The sequence below is a fragment of the Anopheles merus genome, chromosome 3L (assembly GCF_017562075.2).
Source record: "Anopheles merus strain MAF chromosome 3L, AmerM5.1, whole genome shotgun sequence".
In the NCBI taxonomy this organism is placed as follows: domain Eukaryota; kingdom Metazoa; phylum Arthropoda; class Insecta; order Diptera; family Culicidae; genus Anopheles; species Anopheles merus.
In genome coordinates this window covers 4,982,325-5,005,877 of record NC_054085.1, presented here as the reverse complement: position 1 = coordinate 5,005,877, position 23,553 = coordinate 4,982,325, and the positions used below count along the sequence as shown (strand labels likewise).

The following is a 23,553-nucleotide window of genomic DNA, read 5'->3' as shown; positions in this document are numbered from 1 at the left end:
TTCAACTATGTGTATTACATTTTAACATCAAAATAACTAGTATTAGACGCCTTGCAAGTTAGACAGTGGTGTTACATTTTCTGTTCCCATCTAAAAACATCGTGCTTCTGATTGGCTTTGCAATTGCAGCTTGAACAGACATACAGAGATATTTTCAACATGCCTTTTTGCTGTTAGTGTTGTTGGAATAGGGTGATTTTTTTTTAAATAAGTGCCCGCACTGATACTGTCGATTTTGAACCAAAATGGATCTGATAGGTATTTACCGGGTTTACATTTAGTTTCTCAATATTACCAATGAGCTTTTTAATAACAAACAGTTATTAAAATCAATTATTATTCAACTGCTTTATCTTGTTTTGTGTTCTTGAACGGGTTCATATCATCTTAACGGGTTCATTATCATCTTATATTGGAGTAGAACTGGATGTTTCTATAATCTTCTTCTAAAAGTGCTCCATTGAATGCGATCTGTCGATCGATCTTTACACGTTAATCTTTCAAGTTTGAGTTTTACGTTTACGTGTGCCTTTTGTATTACTTTTCACACAAATTGCCCGTAATGGTGTTCATTGTTCGCGATGTTTAGCTTAACAAACGACGTAGGTTTTTTCTTTTTCTGCGTATTATTGTCGTCTTTTACCGAGGAATAGAAAACATCGTGCCGTGTATAATGGTTTGCCCAGAATCGCTCACGCTTCTTAGCGAGCAGCTACTGCAAAGATTTTCGTTGGTAAGCGAAGGACATTCCGACAAGGGAAACGATGTTTTGGAGGTGGAAAGCAAGGAACGTTACGAATACACCTTCGATGTAAAAAGAATTATATTGAGGTTAGTCGTGAAGAATGGCCCTGGGGGATCGTGATAAGGGCAGCCGTATATTCTCCGTTCCTCGCAGGATGAGGAGATGACTGGATATGACTTTAAGATGAGGGTAACGCTACCCATGCCCTCCTACATTCGTGTCGTGAACAGGTATTACTACCCATGCCCTCCTATGTACTGGTAACAGGTCGAGGTCGTTGGTGGGACATAGCCATTCTTCGCTATGCTTTGTGTTCAGCCGTGCACTACACTGCACATACTAACCAACTACTGGGCGACTTGCTTGACTAACTAACGTTCCGGCATGTTTGTTGGATGACGTTAAATGGTCAAGGTGGATGGAAAATGCCAGAATCGCCGTCGTCATGGTATGGTTTGCCCGGAAGCTGCACCCCGATTGTTAGCAAGTGTTTGTGCAGATGTGTTCGTGTGTGTGTGCCAGTGTGCATGTTTGCACTGTTTATGAGGATATTATACGGGGTAATGTAGAGAGTCTGAATATTTCATTTGATGCTATACGTTTTATAGTACTCTCCGGCATACTCTCTTGCCCAATCCATCTCTTCCACCTTTCAGTAGATTATAGAGTGTATAGTGGGAAGGTGAAGAAATATATTGCAGGTACAAGGATCTTTAGTCTTTGATTACGGGAAAATGTTTTCAGAAGGAACAATGGTTGACTAATGTACTTTCTAAGAATAATAGGATATGCAATACCATTTCTGAGACGAATTTTAATTGCTCCCATTGACTTTTGCTGAATGGTTAGGATTGCTCGATTAAGTAAATACATTCGATATATTTAATTTTGCAGTAAGAACACTGAAGTGAATAGAAATTCACTTTAATGTGATGCTGTTTCGCGATATAAACATGGTAATTTGAGGTAGTAAAATAGCAAAACCTTTTATCAATTAATTATTTGAAGAAAAAAAATCTTGAATGAAGGTACTTCAACTGTAAACAGTTAATACAACTAAAAGTCAAATTTTGTTGCCATTTCAAGAAACGTTCATTTTAGTACAAAATCTAATACAAGCGCAGACAAATCAGAGCGTGGAATGATTTCAAGAAATTTAACATCCCCTTTGGCAGAAATAAAAAGAAAGCCAAGGGTTTCACTAAAAGATAAAGCTATCGTTAAACGAAGAAAGATGACACTTTTCACTTCCAACCACGCTTAAACTTTTCCTATCTTCATCAACGGAGAAGGTAGGACGCTTATTGCACCATGGGCCATATCCTTTTTTTACTCGATTTAAAATAGACCTTGAAGATGTTGATAACTAGATGGAGAATGGGAGAAATTCGAGCACTCTGAAATGAAAGCAAACAGTTCTGGCTCTGTTTTCATTCACAATTCTTGTACGTCAAATTTCGACAAGCAGATAGCTAGGGTTGGTGTAGCTTTCTTTTTTTTGTATGATTCATCCCACTTAAACTGAGTTGCGAACCAAACCGTTTTGCAAAACGACGAAAACTTTGTGAAATCCAGGTGTTGACGTTTTAAGCTAATAGCTAAGATATAATTTTTCGTCGCAGCTTTGCATTCCGTCCTAATACGAGGTTCTGATGCTTTTGCGTCGTTCAAAGCATGACTCTCGTAAAATGGTGTTTGCTCTAGTCGGAAAGCAATTTTGAAAGCAATGACTTCCTTTTCGTGATTTGCCTGGTTGAGCAGGGCCTTTTTCGGATAATATCTAGCTATTGAGGTTTCCGGTGTTTTGGATGTTTTCCGTTGTGATCTTGATCATTGGACATTACTTTAGGGCTATCACGAAAGCGGTTTTTTTGTAGGTTTATGGAAAAATAAAATGGAAATTTCTTGCATGTATTTGTGTTATGATTTACGTAGCTTCAGAAACTATAACAATAGCTTAGAAACTGTACGTCTTTCCTTGTTGACGTTAGAAAATCAATTTTACTTCTTCTTTTTTCCTCTGAGTGTTTCATGATAGCTATGGCACTAGCGGGGAAAGATGTGAGAAAGTTTGACCATCAAATCAATAATGATGAACGTCTTAATGTCGTTTCTATTTGGCTGCTTTGGTTTACCCGTCGGCTGATTTACTTTTTTCATGGTGAAATATTCCAAACAATCCATAGGAGGTGCCTGTTGAATGTCAATAAAGTAGCGGTGAGTGGAAAAGTGCACTCTTCCCGTTTGCCTATCCCGGTTGCTTGCGTCGTGAGAAATGTGTTCTGCTGGTTCGGAACAATCCGCTCGTTCTATTCTTTGTCTGTCGGCGTCCAGTCCATATACGACTTCCATTTACTTTTAGTTTCGTGCTATAGATTAAATTTACTCACGTCGAATCTGGAGGAATGATTGATGACCAAAATCGATTGGGTTGTAGTGTTTCGACTTTGCACAAAATGGTTGAGTTCAGAGTTTATATTTTGAATTAATACACCTTTATATCAAACAGTTACAAATTGGATACAAAATCAATCAAATTATTTTGAAATGCTCTTTTTCATTTAACAAAGCTTTCATTAAACTAGTTAAATAAAAATACCAATTTTAAACGAACGTTATTATGAAAATTGGGATTGCTTCAAAACTTTTTATATAAAAATTTTTGTATTGTATTAAATTTTCTATATGAAACTTTCTAATATTTTTCAGAAATTTAGAAAATATGTTCATTGGTGAAATTAGCCCATGCTCGAATAAAATATATTTTTTTATTATTTTATTATTTTATTTTTATTATTAGTATTATTGATTTGTTATTTTATTACGTTTATTTAGTTCTATATTTTATTTGTTTATTTATTGCACAACAACTACTGTCGGTCAAGGCCTGATAGTACCATTAGTGTGCTTGGCTTTTGGTGACTTATTGATTCAACCATAGCAGGATAGTCAGCCCAACGTATGGAGGCACGATCTATTTAGGGCTTGAACCCATGACGGGCTAAAATTAAAGCATGTTATGTTTTGAATTGCATAGAACATGCATACACAATATATTTAAAATAAATTGCCTTTGACACGAACATCGTCTTTGCCTTCTAAAATATTTTCATTATTTATATATTTCATGGAGTTGATTTCGAAAGTGTGATTATACAAGTAGAAAATGAACGGTCCATAAAACTCACACAAAAGTTATTTCAGGGAGCTCAGCTACCATGTCACTGAACATTAGCCTTGTACGTGCTGCACCAGACCATTAGGTTGGCCTAATTGCAATACTTTGATTGATGAGCAAACTGAAAACTCATTTAATATCTTTGGTTACAGTTTAGCTGGGTGATATCGGAACAACAAAGGCATGTTTTTTTCTGGTAGAATGGAAAGAACTAACCGGAAAAGCCGGTCTACTGTATCCCATTCGGTCACACAAAGCCACTATGGGATTTCACAAGGTACCGTACACTATTGGTTATTTGCTTGCCTCGTGCGATATTGTTATCAGTATAAAAGCATAACGCAGTAGCGCATAGGCGAGGAAGCACATGCTACCGTACGGTTTGCACTCGTACGTCAATCAAAATGGCATTGGTAGAGTGGTTCCAATTTCACTCCATGTAAAGGAGGAGAGAAATAATACAGCATGCCCAAGGATGTGGTGCGCAGATCAATCAAGCTTCTGTTACTCGAAGCCTTGGGATTCGTTCGCACAAATGGGAAGGTTAAAACCCGAAGCGACCAGCTCCAGAGTAAGGACGGATTGACCACGTTTTCAAGGATCAGTTTAAATCAATCTGCTCTACGTGCAAAGTCTGACCTTCTCCGAACAATAATAGCTCTCACGAGTTCGGTGTCGAAATGTGAAGGGATCATGACCTGGTGCGGCAGCAGGTCCAGCATCATGCAGGGCCGTGCACTCAATATGATGCCAAAGGAGCAAATGGGGCAAATCATTGGAAAATGAAACCAACGCCAACCAACTCCGGTAGCCATTAGAAGTGTTTCATTTTTCAGCGGCTCTGTGGGTGCTGCGAACGTTAGAAGCATCGTCGTGCTTTCATCCGGACGGGCCCTAATTGGAAACCTAATCACCACGATACATCGTTCAGCATGCATGCAGCGAAGGATACCATTTCCCGTGGGGATTGTTGAACAATAAGGAAAAAAAGTTAAATCCAAACTGGTTGAAATGGTATGTTGGCAAACTGTCGATGGGATAAGGTTATTCCTTTGTATGAGTATGGTTTACGATTCAGGTTTTGTTTGTGATTTTCTGTCGGCTGAATGGTTGCATCTTTACGCCTTGTACCGAAAGTGCGAAAAGAAATGCATTGCAAAATCGAAAAGAAATGCACTGCAGTACTTCCAAAAACTTGTTTGACCTAAAGCTGTGCGCAATAGTCTCGACGTGCTTGATGCATTTGCTTTGATTAGAAGTGAAAATGAAATGTTCTGTTCATGAAATGAAAGGCGTAATGTCCTACGTGGACATGCCGGCCTATACAGGCTTTCGAGACTTAATTCATTACCACGCAGTCGGATGCTTGCTACGGGGGCACGGTCCATTCTAGGCTTGAACCCATGACAAGCATGTTATTGAGTCGTTCGTGTTGACGACTGTACCACGGGACCGCGCCCAGAAGCTCGTGTTAAAAAGAGGAATTTCGCTTTTGTACTTGAAGAGCAAATGTGTACGATTAAATCGGTGTTGGGGGTTTGTGCTCAATAATAATAAGTTATTAGGTAACCAACACAGCCGCAGCACATCAGTAATAACAGCGACAGCATCGGTGCAGACTACGAGGTGCCCCCGCCATATCTGGATGAGATTGCGAGCGCCATCAAGCATCTAAAGAGTAATGAGTCTGCTGGTAGTGATGGACTGGCGGCCGAGCTCTTCAAGATGGGGCTGGAGAGGCTTACCGTCGAAATGCATCAGCTGATCGTGAAAGTCTGGGAGCAGGAGGAACTACCGGAGGAGTGGAAGCTGGGTGGCATTCACCCAGTCTACAAAAAGGGCGACAAGCTGGATTGGTCGAATTTTCGAGCCATCACAGTCCTTAATGCCGCCTACAAGATCCTGTCCCAGATCCTGTTCTGCAGACTTGCGCTCCTTGCTACAAAATTTTTTGGTAGCTACCAAGCTGGGTTTGTTGAAGGGAAATCCAACATCGACCAAATTTTCACTCTGCGGCAGATCCTCCAGAAGTGACGAGAGCGCCAGATCCCAACGCACCACCTGTTCATCGACTTCAAGGGGACCTACGACACCATAGACCGGAAGGAGCTATGGAGCATCATGCAGCGGTACCACTTTCCTGGGAAATTGATCCTATTAGAGGCTATCATGAACGGGGTGCAGTGCAAGGTGATATTCGAACTTGACGTCAGAATCGATTGAATCTCACAGGGGTCTGAGGCAAGGTGACGGACTATCCTGTCTGCTCTTTAACATTGCCCTGGAAGGTGTCATTCAAGCCGCGTGGCTAGACAACGACATCCGTGGCATGATTCTCTAGACCGGTAGAGATTCTCCAATTTCTTGGATGCGTGGATGACATAGAAATCATCGACAGGACAACAACAAAGGTGTGTGAGGCGTACACCCGACTCAAACGCGAAGCAGCAAGAATTGGATTGAGAATCAATGCGACGAAGACGAAGTACCTGCTTGCCGGAGACTCAGACCATCAGTTAACGACGACAATCTCGAAGTAGTAAGGGAGTTTTACTATCTTGGGACGGTCGTTACTTCGGATAACGACATTAGCAGCGAAATCCGGAGACGCCGGAGAGAATCGTGCATACCATGGGCTTCACCGACTGCTCCAGATCCAGAAGACTTCGAGACCGCACGATATGTGAGATATATTGCACATTGATTCGCCCGGTGGTCCTCTACGAACACAAGTCCTGGACCATTCGAGAGTAGAATGCAAATACTCTGGGCGTATATGAACGACGCATCCTACGGACCATCTTCGAGCATGGAGCGTGGAGGAGAAGGATAAACCACGAGCTTGCTGAGCTGTAAGGTGAACTGAGCATCCTGACGATGGCGATCGACCGGCGAGTGTTGATTAAATATTCTTCATAGCCTAGCACTGCTATACAACGGAAACAAACTATACTTAGAAATAAGCTTCTCCTGAGTAAAGGAAGTAAACAATAATTATACGACAATATTGTTTAGCAGACGTGTGACATTGTAGGACTTTTTTTTACTTATTTACTCACACCCACGTTTACCTTGGGAGCTGCAACATTCACCGCACGACACTAAAGTGTTGCTCAATTAAACGGCGCCCAAAATGCTAATTCTATCTGGCTGTCGTCTGCTCGTGTCACAAACAAGCAAACCAGAGGCGAAACGCATCCATTAATTTACGGACCAAGTCTGAAGTATTTTTTCCTAAAACTGTCAGTTGCAACACTCGAGTACACTCCAAACACAAATGACAGTAGGCGACCCCGGGACTCCGGTCTTAACACCTACCATCCATTTTTTCATGCTTTATGCTAATTAAAACTTGAGCCCGCGGAACTGTAAACCCGTTAAATGTCCCCAACCCAAGCGGAGTAGTTTTCGTGCTCCAGTTGCGCCTACGTCGCATCGTGTTGGACAAGCTAGTGTGTGTTCCGAAAAAGAGGAAGGATCGCATTATTGCTGGAAGCAATTTGCAAACACACAATCAACAATGTTTCCTTCATTCACTCTACACAGAAGAAACAGTAACACTCCCGAAGAAATAGATTTAAAGTACCAGCGATGTGCGATCAGTGGCGTGTTAAACGGTGGGCGGACTGAGCGGCCGCCAGGGGCCCCGGCGATCTAGGGGGCCCCGTCATTGTGGATGTTCGACTTCGTATCGAATCTACCCCCCCCCCCCCCCTGGATGGGACTTTTATCATCTATTTCAAAAAGACTTATTTTTAATTAATTCATTTTTCCCATCGCTTCACTCACTACATTTTGTCGAGGGCCCCGAACTGCAGAAAACCGGGGCCCCATAGTAGTCAAAGCAGCACATTAAATGTTCTAAGAACTCTGCCAATACTTGCACCAAAGTCGCAAGCAAAGAACGCTGCGACACGCGCGCACAGCTCAAATCAATACCTCATCATCGTTGGCGCAAAGTATTGGGCTGAGCGAGAAACCTTCAATTTTTGCTGGTGTGGGTGGCCTGTACACGAGACACCCAAACCCAAAACCACGCAGAGCAACTTGCTGCTAAAATGGAATGCACAGAACGCTGCGCCTAACTACCACCGAAAACGCGTTACAAAACACAAGCATACAACACACCCAAACAAAAATTTAAAGGCCCCAGTGGGTAGAGGTTTCATTCGAGAAACGATTCCATCGATATCGATGAGTACGCTTTTCAATTTGGCTTGGATGAAACGTGCCTGTGCTTGTCTGGGGGCCCCTTTGCCCCTTTGCAGATGTGTGCCGAAAACAGACAGCTGTTTTCACGCGAAAAATGGTATTCACATCTCAAGCCTGAGATCGTGGAGCGTGCCTGCTTTTAACCCAAAACCTTAAATTTTCACGCGGGGCCCTACTCAACTTTTGTGGTCAACTGACAAATAGGGGAAATCGGGAAGGTGTTGTATTCATATGTCCAAAAAGGATCTGGGCCATGTTAATATTAAAATGATGTTTTTATCACTATTTAGATACAACTTTTTACGTGAAGACAAGATAAAAAACCGTTACAGCTATATTGAAGCCAAAACTCAAAGGTGGTTTACGGGGCCCCAACGATTATGTGGACTCTTCGATGAAGGGGCCCCGTCGGTAAGGGCCCCCATCAATAAGGGGCCCCGTGCATATGGTGTCTTGGTGTGGATGGTCGGTGCACGAGCTCACAAAAAAAAACGCGGAGACACTTGCTGCTAAAATCCAATGCACGGAACACAGAACAGAACGCTGCGTTTAACCACAAAGAAAACCTGTTTCAACAGCCACAAGCACACATCATACACAGACAAAAATTTAAAGGCCTCTAAACAAAATTTCAATACACCGGCTCGTAGCCGGAGAAATTAGCAGGAAAAATTGACACCAAGCTCGCGTCGCTTTAAAAAGCCTAAGAAGGTCGTTTGGTCAACGGTGCTTCAGTGGGTTGAGGTTTCATTCGAGAAATGGTTAAATCGATGTCATTGTGTGCGCTCTTGACTGGGATGAACCGTCTTGTTCTTGTATACGGGGCCCCTGCTACCGCTTTGCGATTGTGTGCCGAAAGCAGACAGCTGTTTCACACGAAAAATGGTATTCACATTCCTGGCCTGGGATAGTGGATTGTGTGTGTCTTTTAATGCAAAAACTAAAATTTTCTTTCTTGATCCTAATCGAACACATCAAATTTGTGGACCGAAGAGAAGGGGAAATGGGAAAGGTTTCAGTTAGAAGGAAGGGGGGGTATTAAAATACTCAAGGAACCTATGGACCATGTTCATTTATAAATGGTTTTTATCGACTATTTCAATTTTTGTGAATACAACAAGACCAAAAACCGTTACAGCTGCATCTACATACAGCCATATACAGCCATAATACGAAGAACAATCTCCATTGCCTCGGCCATTTGGGGGCCCCGTTGATGATCCCGTCGATTGAGGGTCCCCTTCCATTTGGTGTTGTCAACCCAATATACCCCCATTTTCCCTCCGGGGGTTATGTTTACAATCAGATTTACTATTACTACCAGACCTATCAGAAGCATATTTATTTTATTTATCAGAAGCATTTTACTATCAGAAGCAGAAAACATTTGTCTTTTTAACATGTGCAATATTTTTACCTTAGTTGGATGCGCAGAACGCTGCGATACATGCCCACAGCTCAAAACAATATCATTTCATCATCGTTGGCCCAAAGCGTTGGATCAAATGCATTGAACGCTACGCACGATTTGGGTAAAGCGAAAATCCGTTACAAGAGATACATCACGCAAACTACAAGGACATACGACATTAAAAGGATCCGAAACCGATCTCAACACAACGGTTCGTAGCCGTAGAAATTAGCAAGAAAAATTGGCTGACACCAAGCACGCTCTTTTTATCTGTTGATGTTTCATTCAAGAAACGATACCGATGTCGATGTGTGCGCTCTTTAATTTGGCCTGTGTCTATGTTATCACGCAAAAACTAAGAACTCGTGCCCCGGCTATCTTTTGGGGACTGGACGAAGTTATGGTGGAAAAGCAAGCTGTTGAAGGGTTTGGGTCAAATTTGGAAGGGTCGACGGAAAGGAAATATCGATATGAATGATCGCGTAAAATTTGAACTAATTAAGCTGTCGGCAGCGGTCGGCAAAGTCCGGCCCACCACAATATGCAGTTAGGCCCGAGAAAATATTTGCCCGATTTTGAAAGATAGGAAGATCCTATTCATTAAAAAGTAACTGAACATATTTTAATATGACAATTCATATCGTTGAACTCTTCCAAATTTGATCACCATAACATGGATTGTCGGACCAATGAATATGGTCAAATTTGAGGATAAATTTGAAAATAGAAACGAATAATTCCATAAAAACCTGACTGTTGATTTTACGAGAACAATGGTTACACACTATTGCTTTTTAAGGATGCAACGATTTTCTAGGAGTATTTTGTAAGGAAATGCGCTATCAATTTGTCTGACCTAGCCTTACTTTTCCGTGGCCTCATATTAGTACTGAACGATTGTACGTTTGTCTCGATAATTTTTCTGCTGTTAAGGTTTTTGTATCATCTTCAGATATATCCTTAAACAAATTTGCAACATGGAAGGAAGGGTACATTGAGAAGCGATATTGCGATTTTGCTTAATTTTTTGGAACTTTTTATGACTTTTGCACACTATGCTGCTGACTCTTAATTGAAGAATCTTTGCAATTAATTTTAGTAATTGTAAGTTAATAAAATGAATTTGAAACTTGCTTGGATGATATAATAATTTAAGAAAACCAATAATCAATCGCATTGTTTAATATCATAAACCAGTTTTTTTGTGTATTAACTGTAATAATATAATAATATATGTGTAAAAAAATGCATTCTCCTGGCCCTCACCGCTCGATCATTTAGAAAGCAGCTGATCTAAAACAGTGGTCTCCAACCTGTGGTCCGTGGATTACTTGAGACAAACATACTGCAATACAAGGTATTTCCAGTTACTTTCGAATGAAAATATTGTTTTTCCCGCGTGTAAGAAGTTATCGCTCTGACCGATTGAAAATGAAGTGGCCGTAATTCGAAGCAAGGCGGTACTTCAGTATTCATTGTAAAGGTAAACACCAACGTAAAAGCAAAATATTGTTTTCATGTTATGCTCACGATGACGATTTTAAATCAAATCATTATGAAGAACGAGCTAGGAAAGAAAATATCGTTTAGAACCATCGTTCTTGTCAATAAAAGACAAACGTAACTAGCTTAGCGAAAACGATAACTTTCGGACCTTTAACTTCTTTTGGGTATAAATAAAACCAACTCCGATCATGGCAGGTCAGATTTGTTCGGATTGTCAGGATAGGACTAAGCCCATCCATCATCTATCGACTTCTCATTTAAGGAGTTTACTTATGTCCTCCTACCCAAGGTAAGCCCTCTAAACTCCAACGTCCTAAAGGTGTTTATGTTCGCCTAGACGATCAAGTGTCGAAAGTCCGCTTCGAAACAGTATCCACAGTACCCAAAATTTGAACATACCACAAAGCCTTTCTGATATTACTGATTGTTTAGCCATTGATATCGATTAAAAATTGGCGAAAAAAAAGTATAGAAATTGGGGTTTTTATTGATGCGCGGGTGGTAGTCCATTCTGCTCATGTTCATCTCTGTTTCATAAAGTTTTATACAGATGTGAACTGTATTTTGTCGAAATAAGTCAATTGATTTGGTATGCACTAGCGGTTACCACGAAATTTCAGCAAGAACAGCAAAGTGGTGTGAAGATTTTTCTCAACCAAAACGTTAATTCCGCAAGCCGAATATGCACCTAAAATTTTATCGGGGTGTCTGTAAGTAACCGCTTACTCAAATCAAATTTTGTTCACGAGCAAGCGGGCATCGCATTATATTTTGTTTTGAGGCTCAAACTGACTTACATGTCTTTTTGTCAGAATAAATAAATACATTTTCAGTAATTTGTTTTACAAATATTCAGTGAAACGACAAAACCATGTATTACTCAATAGCTTTCAGTAAAAAATGTAACTGCAGCAAACTTAGAAAATTTGCAGTGCATGATTCGTACACCATTTCACAAACCCCCCTCCCCCCGTCGATGGATTTGGGGCCCCGTCTACCATAACGCCTAGGGCCTCGGAGAGGCTTGACCCGCCACTGTGTGCGATCGTAATTTAGGCAAGCACTAAACGCTTTCGAAAGAAAATAACACAGGCGTAAACTAAAGCCGGAGATATTTTCACGTATATTTTTGCTTGTCAGTGACGTTGAGAAGGTTATTTAACATTGGACTATACTTTCGTAGAGTATATTGAGACAAATTTCGTAGAAATTTACCGCCTGAAAGAATTTGTCAGGCCTACCAACGGCTTCTGCACGTTCCTCACGAAGCGATTAAAATTGTCGCACGCGATTGGTTGAAATTATTCGTGTAGCGTTGACACCTTCAGCTAAATGTGTGCGGAGGTTTTTTGTAGTCATAAAACATTAACATTATTAAGGCAACACGTCGTTTCGATGAGTGCTTTGAAGGAGAACCAGGACGAAACTGTTATTTTCCTTCTTTCCTTTTTGCTATTAACCTTACCTATGCGTTACATTCTTTAAGGTTCTTGTGTGTGTTTACATCAAATTAAATATATGCATGTTTGCCGTACAAGACTGTTTCACAGAATCCGAATTCAATGCAAAGTCTGGATAAGATTATCTCTCTCTCTCTCTCTCTCTCTCTCTCTCTCTCTCTCTCTCTCTCTCTCTCTCTCTTGTTGGAAAATACTTTTACGAGTCTATAATGAGGGGTTGTAGAAGTCAATAAAGTTACACACAGAAGTCAACACAGTTACACAAGGAAAAATGATTTTTTCCTATCTATACTCTTGTTTCCTCTAAAAGCTAACATTGCCAGCAATAGCTAACATTGCCTCTAAAACAAACATATTTATTGCGTTGCAAATTATTTACGCCGTTTCAAAGTTCTATTATTTTTACTGATATTGCGTGATAATGAGTGCCAGGAAATGACGGTCTGATGTAAAACTAAGTGAAGAAAGTTTGCCTAACCTGCCTAGTCAGCTGGAAAATATGAAGAGGAAAGTGTGTGATGCAGTGATTGCGAGGGTAGAAGAGAAATTTCGGAAAAAATATTTCGCCAGAATACCGTTCCTCAGTTCGTAGCAATGAGCGGCACGATGATTTTCGATGCGAATGACGTCAGCATCGGAAGCAGCAGTTATTTCGTTATCGTTGGACGTAAGCTAAAAGATAGAAAGAGGCAGCAAAAACATGTACATAACAACCTGTTGAGACTTGTTGGTTTATCTACTTTTAGCTGTTGCTTAGGCAAATAGAATTAAACATTCATCTTTGAATTTCATGTTTGTCATACTTTTAATAACACTAACATTGGTTAGTTTTACGTATTAATTAAGAGAACTAAAATTGCATTAATCTATATATTACTGCCCTGGTTATGTGCAACAATCGTCAAATTGCACAACCTATACACGGTATGGGTTCAAGTCTTGTAAGGAATGAGCATCTAATGGCGCAGGACTGACTATCCTGTCATGGGTAACACCAAACCACCCATCGATCATAGATAGGTAAGCTCATCAAAAGCTTAGGGGGGCTCTAGAGCGATAACTGAAAAAGGAATTAATATTTAAGATTAGTTTGGCAGTTATATTATTAGTTTGTATCCAGTCTTGTTATTTTTTCCGATCATATATCAAATATAATATACAATACTAGCCTTATTTGGTACCGTAAAATATTCTTATTAATGTGATTCTGTTGTATAAATACGCTCATGAAATTATTCTAATTAAACTAAAGTCTACGAACAAACGTCGATAAACGCCAACAGATTTGACCAAGTAAATTTGATGTAAAGAAGGAATGAGGGCAGAATTTGAGTGTCCTAGATCTCAAGGATTGTACATTGCATTGTTTGAAAACAATAAATAAACAAAATCGTATAGCCACCTTAATTTGTTAGTCGTATATGTTTTTTTTAGCCGGTCTCGTAGTACAGTCGTCAACTAGTACGACTTAACAACATGCCCGTCATGGGTTCAAGCCCCAAATGGACCGTGCCGCCATACGTAGGACTGACTATCCTGCTATGGGGGGATCAATAAGTCACTGAAAGCCAAACCCACAAGTAGTGTGGTACAGGCAGGCCTTGACCGACAGCGGTTGTTGAGCCAAAAGAAGAAGATATGTTTTTTTATGTAAAAATGTATACATGTCAAGCTTTTTTAACATTCCACAATATTACACGTGCTTACCGTAACTGGATTAGGTTGTCATTACGATTGCACATCGTAATCATTTTCGCCACAAACACTGAGTCGTTTCACATACAGCGAGGCCTCACCGCATTCGGGTCCACATTCCACGAGTACGTTACATAGAACATTTTTAACGGTGACTGATCACGCTCACAGTTCGTACATTTTCAAAAAAATATAAAAAAAAGATACAGAAAAGGAAATGGAAGGGCTGTCACTAGTTAATGCCGTTGCCGTGCCATCAATGGCAATGCAAGGATTAAGGAAAACCCTTTTTCCCACTGGGAACACGCGATCCAACGTTGGCCAAAAACGATAAATTCGAAAGCACTGTCGTGTCATGACTGTGGTGATGACAGGTGGGTTGAGAAGGCGGGAAGGGAGAGGGAGGGAGGGGGGAGTGGAGAAGAAAAAGTCGATCGATACAGCACGAACTTTGCGAGATCGTGGTTGTGGTCGTATCAAAGATTTTCCAGGAAGAAATCTGACAGTTTTACGCGTTGACTTCTTGGAATGGGGAATGAAAATTAAGTAAAAGATACCAAGTGCGTTTCATATGTTTCGCAGTCATCTGCTTGATGGCATCCTTTTTCAGGTGGGATGTTTTTCGTGTTATTCATTCCGTTAGGTTGCTACTATGTTGAACAGTAAAAAGTGTGAACAATTGTAAAAAATAAATGATTAAATTCGGTCGGTCCCATGGGACAGTAGTCAACTCGCACGATTTAACAACAGGCCCGTCGTGGGTTTAGGACCAGAATGGACTATTCACCCGTAGCGAGGGTAGATTATCCAGTAGCGTAGTACTGATTAAGTCTGGTAAGCATGTAAGCATAGGCCGGCATGTTCGCGTAGGACGTTACGCCGTGTAGAAGATATGGTTACATCAAACCATGTTGGCAGACGTTTCAAATGGAATATTTTGCTAGAAAAACAAACAAAAGGAAAATATTGTCTCCTAAAGAATCACTTAAGTATTAAATATTTCTATTGTTTATCCTTAGTACTAGAGCTCATTCGAGAAAATAGGTTATGTTTTCTTTAAAAAAAAGCATCAATTTCTTTTGTATCATCATTGTCAAGCGAAGTTTGCTTGTGATGCAGCAATTTAATTACCATTTCAATAAAGGTAATCTCATCAAATTGCTGTAATACATAATTGAACGATCTGTGTTTAAAAAAACTTATCATGCGCTATTTTAGCCGGCAGAAAACAATCTTGCTGTCGAGTGGTTTTGCATAATACATTGAAAAGTTTGCTAAGAAAATAGATGTAACAGATTGCGCAACAAACACAACACGATAAGAAATTCAGATTTGACGGAGAAGAAGAGATACGCCGGTTAAAAACTTACACCAGCAGATTACAATATCGTGCTCCCGGCTCGTGTGGTAATGTAATAAATCATTACGCAAACAATGCTGCTTCCTTATTGCTCCAGTTGTCCGACTCCTCCTCGTCGCCCCTCTTCTTTCTGGAAACAAGTAGTCACATGTAATTTTTCCCCTAACCTGGTGTAAAAAATCTCCCACATCCCGGATCCTACTTAGCGCACGATTCCTATGAAGGCACAAGCACACGCGGTGGCACAGTGGACAGTACCCTGCGGGGGTTACGAACCAATTTCGCACAGTTCGAAAGTAAGTTAACCTAATTTGCCTCAGGAACACCTTACACCGTGCAGGCACACCTCACGCCGGTGTCATCTGTGAGGACACGTACCTGCGAGACGGACTGTTGGTGTTTGCAAGTGAATTACCATCAACGAAAGGGGAAAAAAGCATAAAAACTCAGGCCACGACAAAATAATGCCAGTTGGGTACGACAGTCCCGTACCATATCCCGTCAACAGGCCTCGGGGTCTTTTCCGAGGAACGAAAACATTGTCAACCACCGCCAGCCAGGTGTGGCTGGGTCAGGCTCCATTATAATGTCGCGCACGTCGCGCTAGAGGCTGTCGAACTTTTTCAACTTCTCCATCTGGTGCGACGAAAGCAGTACGTGCGTGCGTACGTACGTTCGAACCGTAATCCTGATGGCGCACTTTTTGGTCGCGAAGTACGGTAGTAGCTTTATCTTTATCAGGTGCCAGAGCGAGACAACCAGGTGACAGATAAGCAATGACAATAAGGTACAATCTTTACAAGTGTGCAACTTTTTTAAGGGAATGAATTGTACACTGTAGAATTGTTTGCGGAGATGGCACGTGAAGTGATCTCCAAAGGTAGCAGCAGCAGAATAAACGCTCAGTTTTGTAAAACAACAACCACGTCACGTATCAACCACGGCCCCATTTATAACATACCAATCTCCTGATCGAACCAATTTCCTGCAGAAATGGGAAAAGCAAATTTCTTAAATCAAAAGTCAGCAGTTTAAATCAGATGGTATGAAGGGTGGAAATGATTATTGATGAAGTTATACTGGGTCGGCAACGTAAGATTTTCTTTTGAAAGGAACATTTTAAGCAGTTCGTTAAAGTTGTTTGTATTTAAAATATCAAAGAATGTGATTATTTCCCAGTTCACTCTGAACGTGTGTTTGTGTGAAATTTATCTTTAAACCCACAAATTCATACAAAATATTTGTAATTGAACATTAATTAAGTCTCATAAGACAGATCTAGTAGTCTAATCCAAGTTCGGCTCGCTAAACAATTTTTCTGATTCGCGATATCATTTAATCGAGATGAACTTGAATTAGGAATAGTAGAACGTCAAAATGATATGTTTATGTTAGTGGATAAGTTTTCAGTCTCAAAAGCACAAAAAATGCTTCTTATTCTTCTTTTTTTTAAAGTAACACCCTGCACAGCCGTGCCGGCCTATACTGGCTTTCTAGACTCATTGGGTAGCACGCTGTTGGATAGTCAGTAACAGGCCCACGAAGGACATGTTGTAAAATCCTTCTTATTTATTAATTTTTTAACTGTCGGCTGTCGACTGTCGGGCCGGTCTGGTGTTGTCACTCCGGAGTACCACAGGGAAGCAACCTCGGCCCCTTGCTATTTTCCTGGTATATTGTATATTGTATATAGTTATATCTGAAGTATGTGTTACCCGATAACTCTTTTCTTTTATACGCGAATGATGTGAGGCTTTTTAGTACAGTACGGAACAGTGAATCAACTTATTATATGTGTGGTGTTCGAAAAACAACATGGAAATCTACATTAATAAGTGTTGTATAGTTTTATGTAGGATGCATGGACGTAACTACAACGATGGAGACGATTCACTTTGCATCGACATAACATATAAAACCTTTATTCCCTAATTATACAATACTATTCCACGGGCCCGTGTTAATCCTATCTGCCCTAGCTCAGCCGCACGAATGAGTAATACTCACTCACGCTATCTCTCTCAATGCTCTGGTCAGCGACCCGTAACTCACGCACATCCTTCCACGCACACATCATACGGAAGCCGTCGACTGCTATCGCTGAGTGGCACATCCAGGTGAACAGAAAGGCTAAGTTTGATCGGACCACAACATATAGTGTCTTTCTATCGCTCAAATCGTCCATTTGTAAACAGCTACTATATTAATGAAACAGAATTACAACGTTGTACTACAGTTAGGGATCTGGGCGTTGAACTAGACGAAAAACTCACCTTCAGGACACATATTGAGAACATTATTAACAGAGCAATCAAAATGTTAGGTTTCGTTATGTGACAATCCACTGAATTTAGAGATCCTTTGTGTTTAAAGTCATTGTATAATTGTCAAGTCCGATCCCTCCTTGAGTTCAGCTGTGTAGTGTGGTGTCCTCAAACTATAGGGCTCTGTGCGAAAATTGAATCTGTGCAACAAAGATTTGCTAGAATTGCGGTTCGTAGCCTTCCTTTGGAGGGGAAATTTTAATATGCCTGATTACCGCACGCGATGTTTGTTGCTTGGGCTGCAATCTCTCGAACATCGCCGAAAAGTTTCACAAAGTGTGTTTGTAGCCAAGCTGCTGAAACATGGGATTGTTACGCCTGATTTGCTAAAAGAAGAAGAAGTAGAAGGAGTATTGACGATTGTACCACGGAACCAGTCTCCCTTGTAAATGTTGATTGCCTACATTACTGCAAAAGATCTATCTAGTTAAAACTCAAAGATCATTCGATATATTTAATTTCAAATACTATGTTTTACTTCAATACAAATGAACAACAAAGCTATATGGCCCTTTTGCTCATTAATCATATTGATTTGATGCTCATTTTTTCATGGACTAATTGTCATGATAGGACTAAAAAGGAAAATGATTTCTTGATTTGCAAAATTTATAAACTACTAGTTTATTTGGATACTTTATTTGCTGTACCGGTTCAGCACGCCCTTGGCAGTCATTATCAATGGGCTAGATGTGGACAGAATTAATCATTAAGCTATCAAAGAGCGCAATGACACGATTCATCATCACATTCATGATTATACATCTCATCTTCAAGTTGACTTTCTAGTTTGGACTCTTCTGTTTTGATGGATTTGGTAACCAATACAAATCTCTAGCGATAAAAATGTCTTTTTGGCAAATGTTCCACTCCAACACAGGGGTTAATTTTTTGAAATGGCTGTAAGAGTTTAATTTACTTTCATTCTTAGAATTTTGCGATCATTTATGCAACAGTTGTTTTAGATAAAAACATAGTAGAATTACTTTGTTGAAGTTGGCGTGTTAGTGACGGTAGCGTACAATTTGAGATTAGTTCTATGATGAATAGCTCAAGATTCAACAATGAATAAACCGTGAGAAACAAAACGATATTTGATACTGTTTCTAGCAAAAAAATATATATATTGAAGTTTTATTCGTTGAAAATGCCATTATCTAAAAAAGTAACGCATATCTAAATAACGCATAAACAACATTAACTATATACTTAATCTATCGCACAAATTGATCGTTATCTGGCTCAAACTATCCCGCAAGATGTGCCCTTTTTTCATCAATCTCGCTGTTTATTTTAAAAGTTTGCCAACCTCGGATGTTATATATTACTCCTATTTTATTATATTTTGAATTCACTACCCCTCTGTAATTATAGTTCCTTGTAATTTAATTAAAACAAAGATAGCAATATTCGAATAACTTATGTGACAATCATTCGCTTGCAACACTGTTTTTAATAAGTTGTTTATGTAATTGTTTCCAGGAATTCAAAAGGTTCAGAATAATTTATTTTATTAGCAGGGATAGATTTCTCTACTCCGTAGGCTTAACATTTCTCAAGTTCTCAAGGTTTACATTTTGAAGCACAAATGGCATTTAGTTTGTAAAAGTTTCTTATTTCAAACGAAATAAATATTAAAAGATGATGACTATAAAAGCTTATAATATACTACAGCTTAAATACTTATTAAGCATGAGCCCCTAGACTTTTAGAGAACACATTTTTACTCAAGGTCTCTTACGGTATTCATTCAATTAACACATTCTGTTTGTACCAAACGACTATTTCTCTGAGCATAGCATATCCAACTATTCTATTCATAACGAAATAAAATCTTGTTGTAAAATCTCTCCTGAACTAATAAAAAGAAACATATTTTACCAGGATTAACGACACACCAAGTACTGATTGTATTGTTCTCTTGATGCTACTTTTCTAGAGGTATTACAAAGAGCCTCCGTAAAAAAGCCTTGTTACTAGTCCGGCTCTGAAAGTTCAAGGCCTTCGAAACCATGATTGAAGCTTCAGAAAACTCGCCACTCTCGGACGGCTACTAGCACAGTCTTCTACAGTGTTGTAATTTAATAAACCTCATCCAATAGAAAACATAATTCTTGATTCAATCAACCATTTCCAGTGACCTGCGGGTATCATTCGTTCAGCAAAGATGCTGTGTAGTCGTCACTGGTTTAGTGAGCGAACAGCTTTTTCCATTTGTGACTGCGCATCGGGCAACGGGTAGCTCATCCGTGTAGCTGGGTGCAACATGGGAGACGCCTTTGAAAAGGGACGTACCATTGTGAACTACCCTTTTGAGTATCTCCGGCTCTTCGCGCTTGGACATGATGCGGGTGGAGATGCTGTTTGAATTATGTGCGCTAGTCTAGTGGTTCTGTATTTCAACACACTCACTCCTTTGTTGCGTGTGGTACTAGGTTGAACCCCGTGGGTTGTAGGATGTTCGGCAACTTGTACATCTCCAACCCACCACGACCAGCCGATCTGCCGACCCCAAATGGACATGCTGTAAATAAATCGTTTTACGTCAAAAGTGAATCATGCGTGCGTGTGTTTGCACATGTATGCGTTTGCGAAGAGTTGTCCAATTCTCTTCGTTTCGTTTACTCGCTTTCGAATTACCTTTTTGTAAAGTCTCACAGCAGACCCAATTCAACAAAGACGAGGGTGCTGAGTGCTCTCGAACGCGAATGTTTTATTTTCTTGTTTTTCTCTCAATCCACTGTTTTCATTTTACCCTCTTCTAGACACTCAGAAAAAAGGGTGAATGTAGGATGAAAAATGGAAAATAAAACATGTTGCCCATTCGTACAAGCTGTCTGCTTGGTGTTCCTGGGACGAAACCATCCAAATTGGCGTCTACCAACACGTCCCGGAAACCCCATCCCAACCGATCTTGAAAGATGCCAGCAACCAAGGTTGATGGGAAAACTCTGGAATTCGGAATCCAGTACCGAGCGGCGAATGGGCAAAGGCTTATTTCGTGTAACTTCGACATGCGAAAACTAACGCGAAAGTGTGTGCATCGATGGGGTGACGGTGATGGTGAGGGGAGACGTAGCATTTCCAATGGCATTTGAAAATGGAATCCCTTACGACCAAAGATCAACCGGCCGTGGGAAAAGCTCGGGAATGGGAACAGCATACGCCACACCCAAGATATGATGCCGTGTTAGTAAGCCAGGGTCGTAAGTAACGGATACGCCCAGCAAGGTTATCACGTTACTTCTCACGGGCCCGAATTCCGAAAAGCCCATCGGGTCCACTTTGTGCGGCAGATCGCATTTGCCGCTCGCTTTCGGAAAACCTCAAAGACCCCGTTTTGCGGTCGAGTGATTTAAACTCCCCGAACCGAATCGGGATGCCCTCAGATCTGTAAGTACGCACCCCTATCAAACTGATGATTTTTTGTTGTTTCCTCAAATTATGCTGCACATGAAAAAGGATTCAACTCACTCGGAATTGGCTGTGAATGGGGCTTTTATTTTATGTTTTTAGTTGCGTGTATTTATCCGTTATTACTTTTTTATTAAATCCACTTGACTTTGGATCTGTTGTTTGGGGAGTTTAAAGATGAGAAAAATCACTCAGGCAGGTTTTGGGGAATAAGCCGTGAAACAACCCGAACAAATTTATGACCCGCGACCCCGATTGCCGCAAAGCAGGTGAAAATGGCTTCGAGGTCGTAATGGCTGATAAAAATAGGTTTTTATCATTTTTGACAATAAAAGATAGCCATCATCATCAAAGGATGAACCATCAAAACTAAACCTTTTTAAGGCAAACAAAACAAACACAAAATTATGCAACCCGCTAAAACACCATGCTAGTGTCGAAATGGTTTAGAAGTACTTCTTTAATGGAAGTTTGATGTATTTTGTGCATCATTCTGATGGGTACAACAAAAAATATTTTATATACTTTTTAGTTTACTTGTCATAAACTTCCATTTCATAATCAGTTACTATAAAATATTAATAACACGTAAGTGAATGTATGTTACTGGTACAAACATTATTAATTTATTATAAAAAGAATAAACGAATTGTAATAAGTAATAATTATAAAAAAGTCGAACAAAAAATGCAAATTGTAAATTAATATTACAACAAAAAAGTATTGAGCTTATTAAAAACAAATAATACCTAATTGTTCACCTGGCTGACATCGTTTTGACAGGAGTATATACTCGATCTCCCATTTGCAATTGATTCACAATTACTAGGGCATTGCAGGAACAGAAATAGACAAGATTATGTATTTTCTCGATTTTTGTTGTTGCAATTTTGCATAGCAAAAGGACAAGTTTTCTCTCCTTTGCTATAATGAAATATTTGTAATTTGTAGACTCCCTTGTACACCCTTTTTTCCTCAATGTAAACATAATATAAAACAATATATTTACTTCAATTCTTTTTCTATATATTTTGCTTTCAGTGACGAAAACACAGCCGTCAACCATTCGGGGGGTCACGTATTGCCTGCTAGCGTTGCCGAGGATGGCTGGCGAAGACCTCGCAGTGAGTCTTCAGCGGACGCGGAAAGCGTTTACATGACCAATGCCGTCCTTCCGGACGGTGCCTACGGACACGGCATGCTATCCCGACGATCAAGCGTAAGTAAATGCCCCTTACCACGCCACCAGGCCATGGAATGTTGGTGGAGCGACACATCTCAATATCCTGCAGATCGAGCGTTTTACTTCCATGTTTTTACTTTCGAAAGAAAAACAAACAAACAAAATATCAACAACAAACCCATATTTTGCAGATCACCATGAACGGAGTCCCGAAAAAGCCGACCACCTTCTTCGGCGGCATCAAAGAGTGGTGCATCGCGTGGTGGCATTCCGGGCGCGAAGACTCCGACGACTACGGGTATGACGTCGAGGAACCGTCGGACTTAGGGTATGCAACACCTGTATCCATAGAAACTCCCCTACCAAGCTCAGTCACCAGGTAGAGGAAGCTCGGTCTCCGAACCTTTCTTTTTTCTATTATACTATCAAATCGATAAAAACAACACGAATGTTTTATGTTTCAATGTTCCATCTAAGGCTGTGCTGTGCAAAAGCTGCTGCAAGCTAATTCCGTTGTTCCGTCCACCTACCATCGCAATCACGACTCATACCTGCGTTGCGTACAGCGACAAACAATGAATGCTTTTTGTTTTGGTTTTGCTTAAAACATGTAGTGAAACTATTTCGTTCGGTTTACTCCAGCTTAATTTAGTCTCCATTCTTCTTTTACTCGTTTTCAATTGTACCGTTTAAAGTTTTCGTAAGCATTTTTTCTCAACCGCGCTGAGCTATGGACCATGGAGAGCGGCAACCCATAGCTCAGCCCGGTTGTGGTTTCGCATGGCAACGCTTTGTTGCTCCGGTTCGATGTGTTTGGTTTGTTTCCAATGTGTTTGTTTCTGCCGTACAACGGGTGAAGGATTCTTGGAAAGAATGGTTGGGCTTAAGTAGCCAATAAGGTTAGCATTCTAAGAAAAAGATAAAAAAGCTCATTGTTCACAACAGCAAGCTGACACAGTGCAGGGGAAAAGATATGCTGGAAAATAGACAACTGTTTGGAAAAGCCACCATCTTGGAAGGTGTGGATATTTTTTTTTAGCTTTAGCTTATCATTTAATACATGCG

The 23,553-nt window shown here is 40.3% G+C and overlaps 1 protein-coding gene across 7 annotated transcripts in view; it reads left to right on the top strand.

The window, feature by feature from the left end:
* The window catches only part of LOC121598728 (muscarinic acetylcholine receptor DM1), a 94,734-nt gene that overhangs the window by 61,433 nt on the left and 9,748 nt on the right, over window positions 1–23,553 (top strand). For 6 of the 7 annotated variants that reach the window (XM_041925962.1, XM_041925964.1, XM_041925963.1 and 3 more), the window contains exons 4-5: window positions 22,347–22,524; window positions 22,680–22,867. In XM_041925962.1, coding sequence (XP_041781896.1) covers window positions 22,347–22,524; window positions 22,680–22,867 — 366 coding nt within the window. The remainder of the gene's footprint in view (window positions 1–22,346; window positions 22,525–22,679; window positions 22,868–23,553) is intronic. The other variant, XM_041925968.1, reaches the window with a different exon arrangement.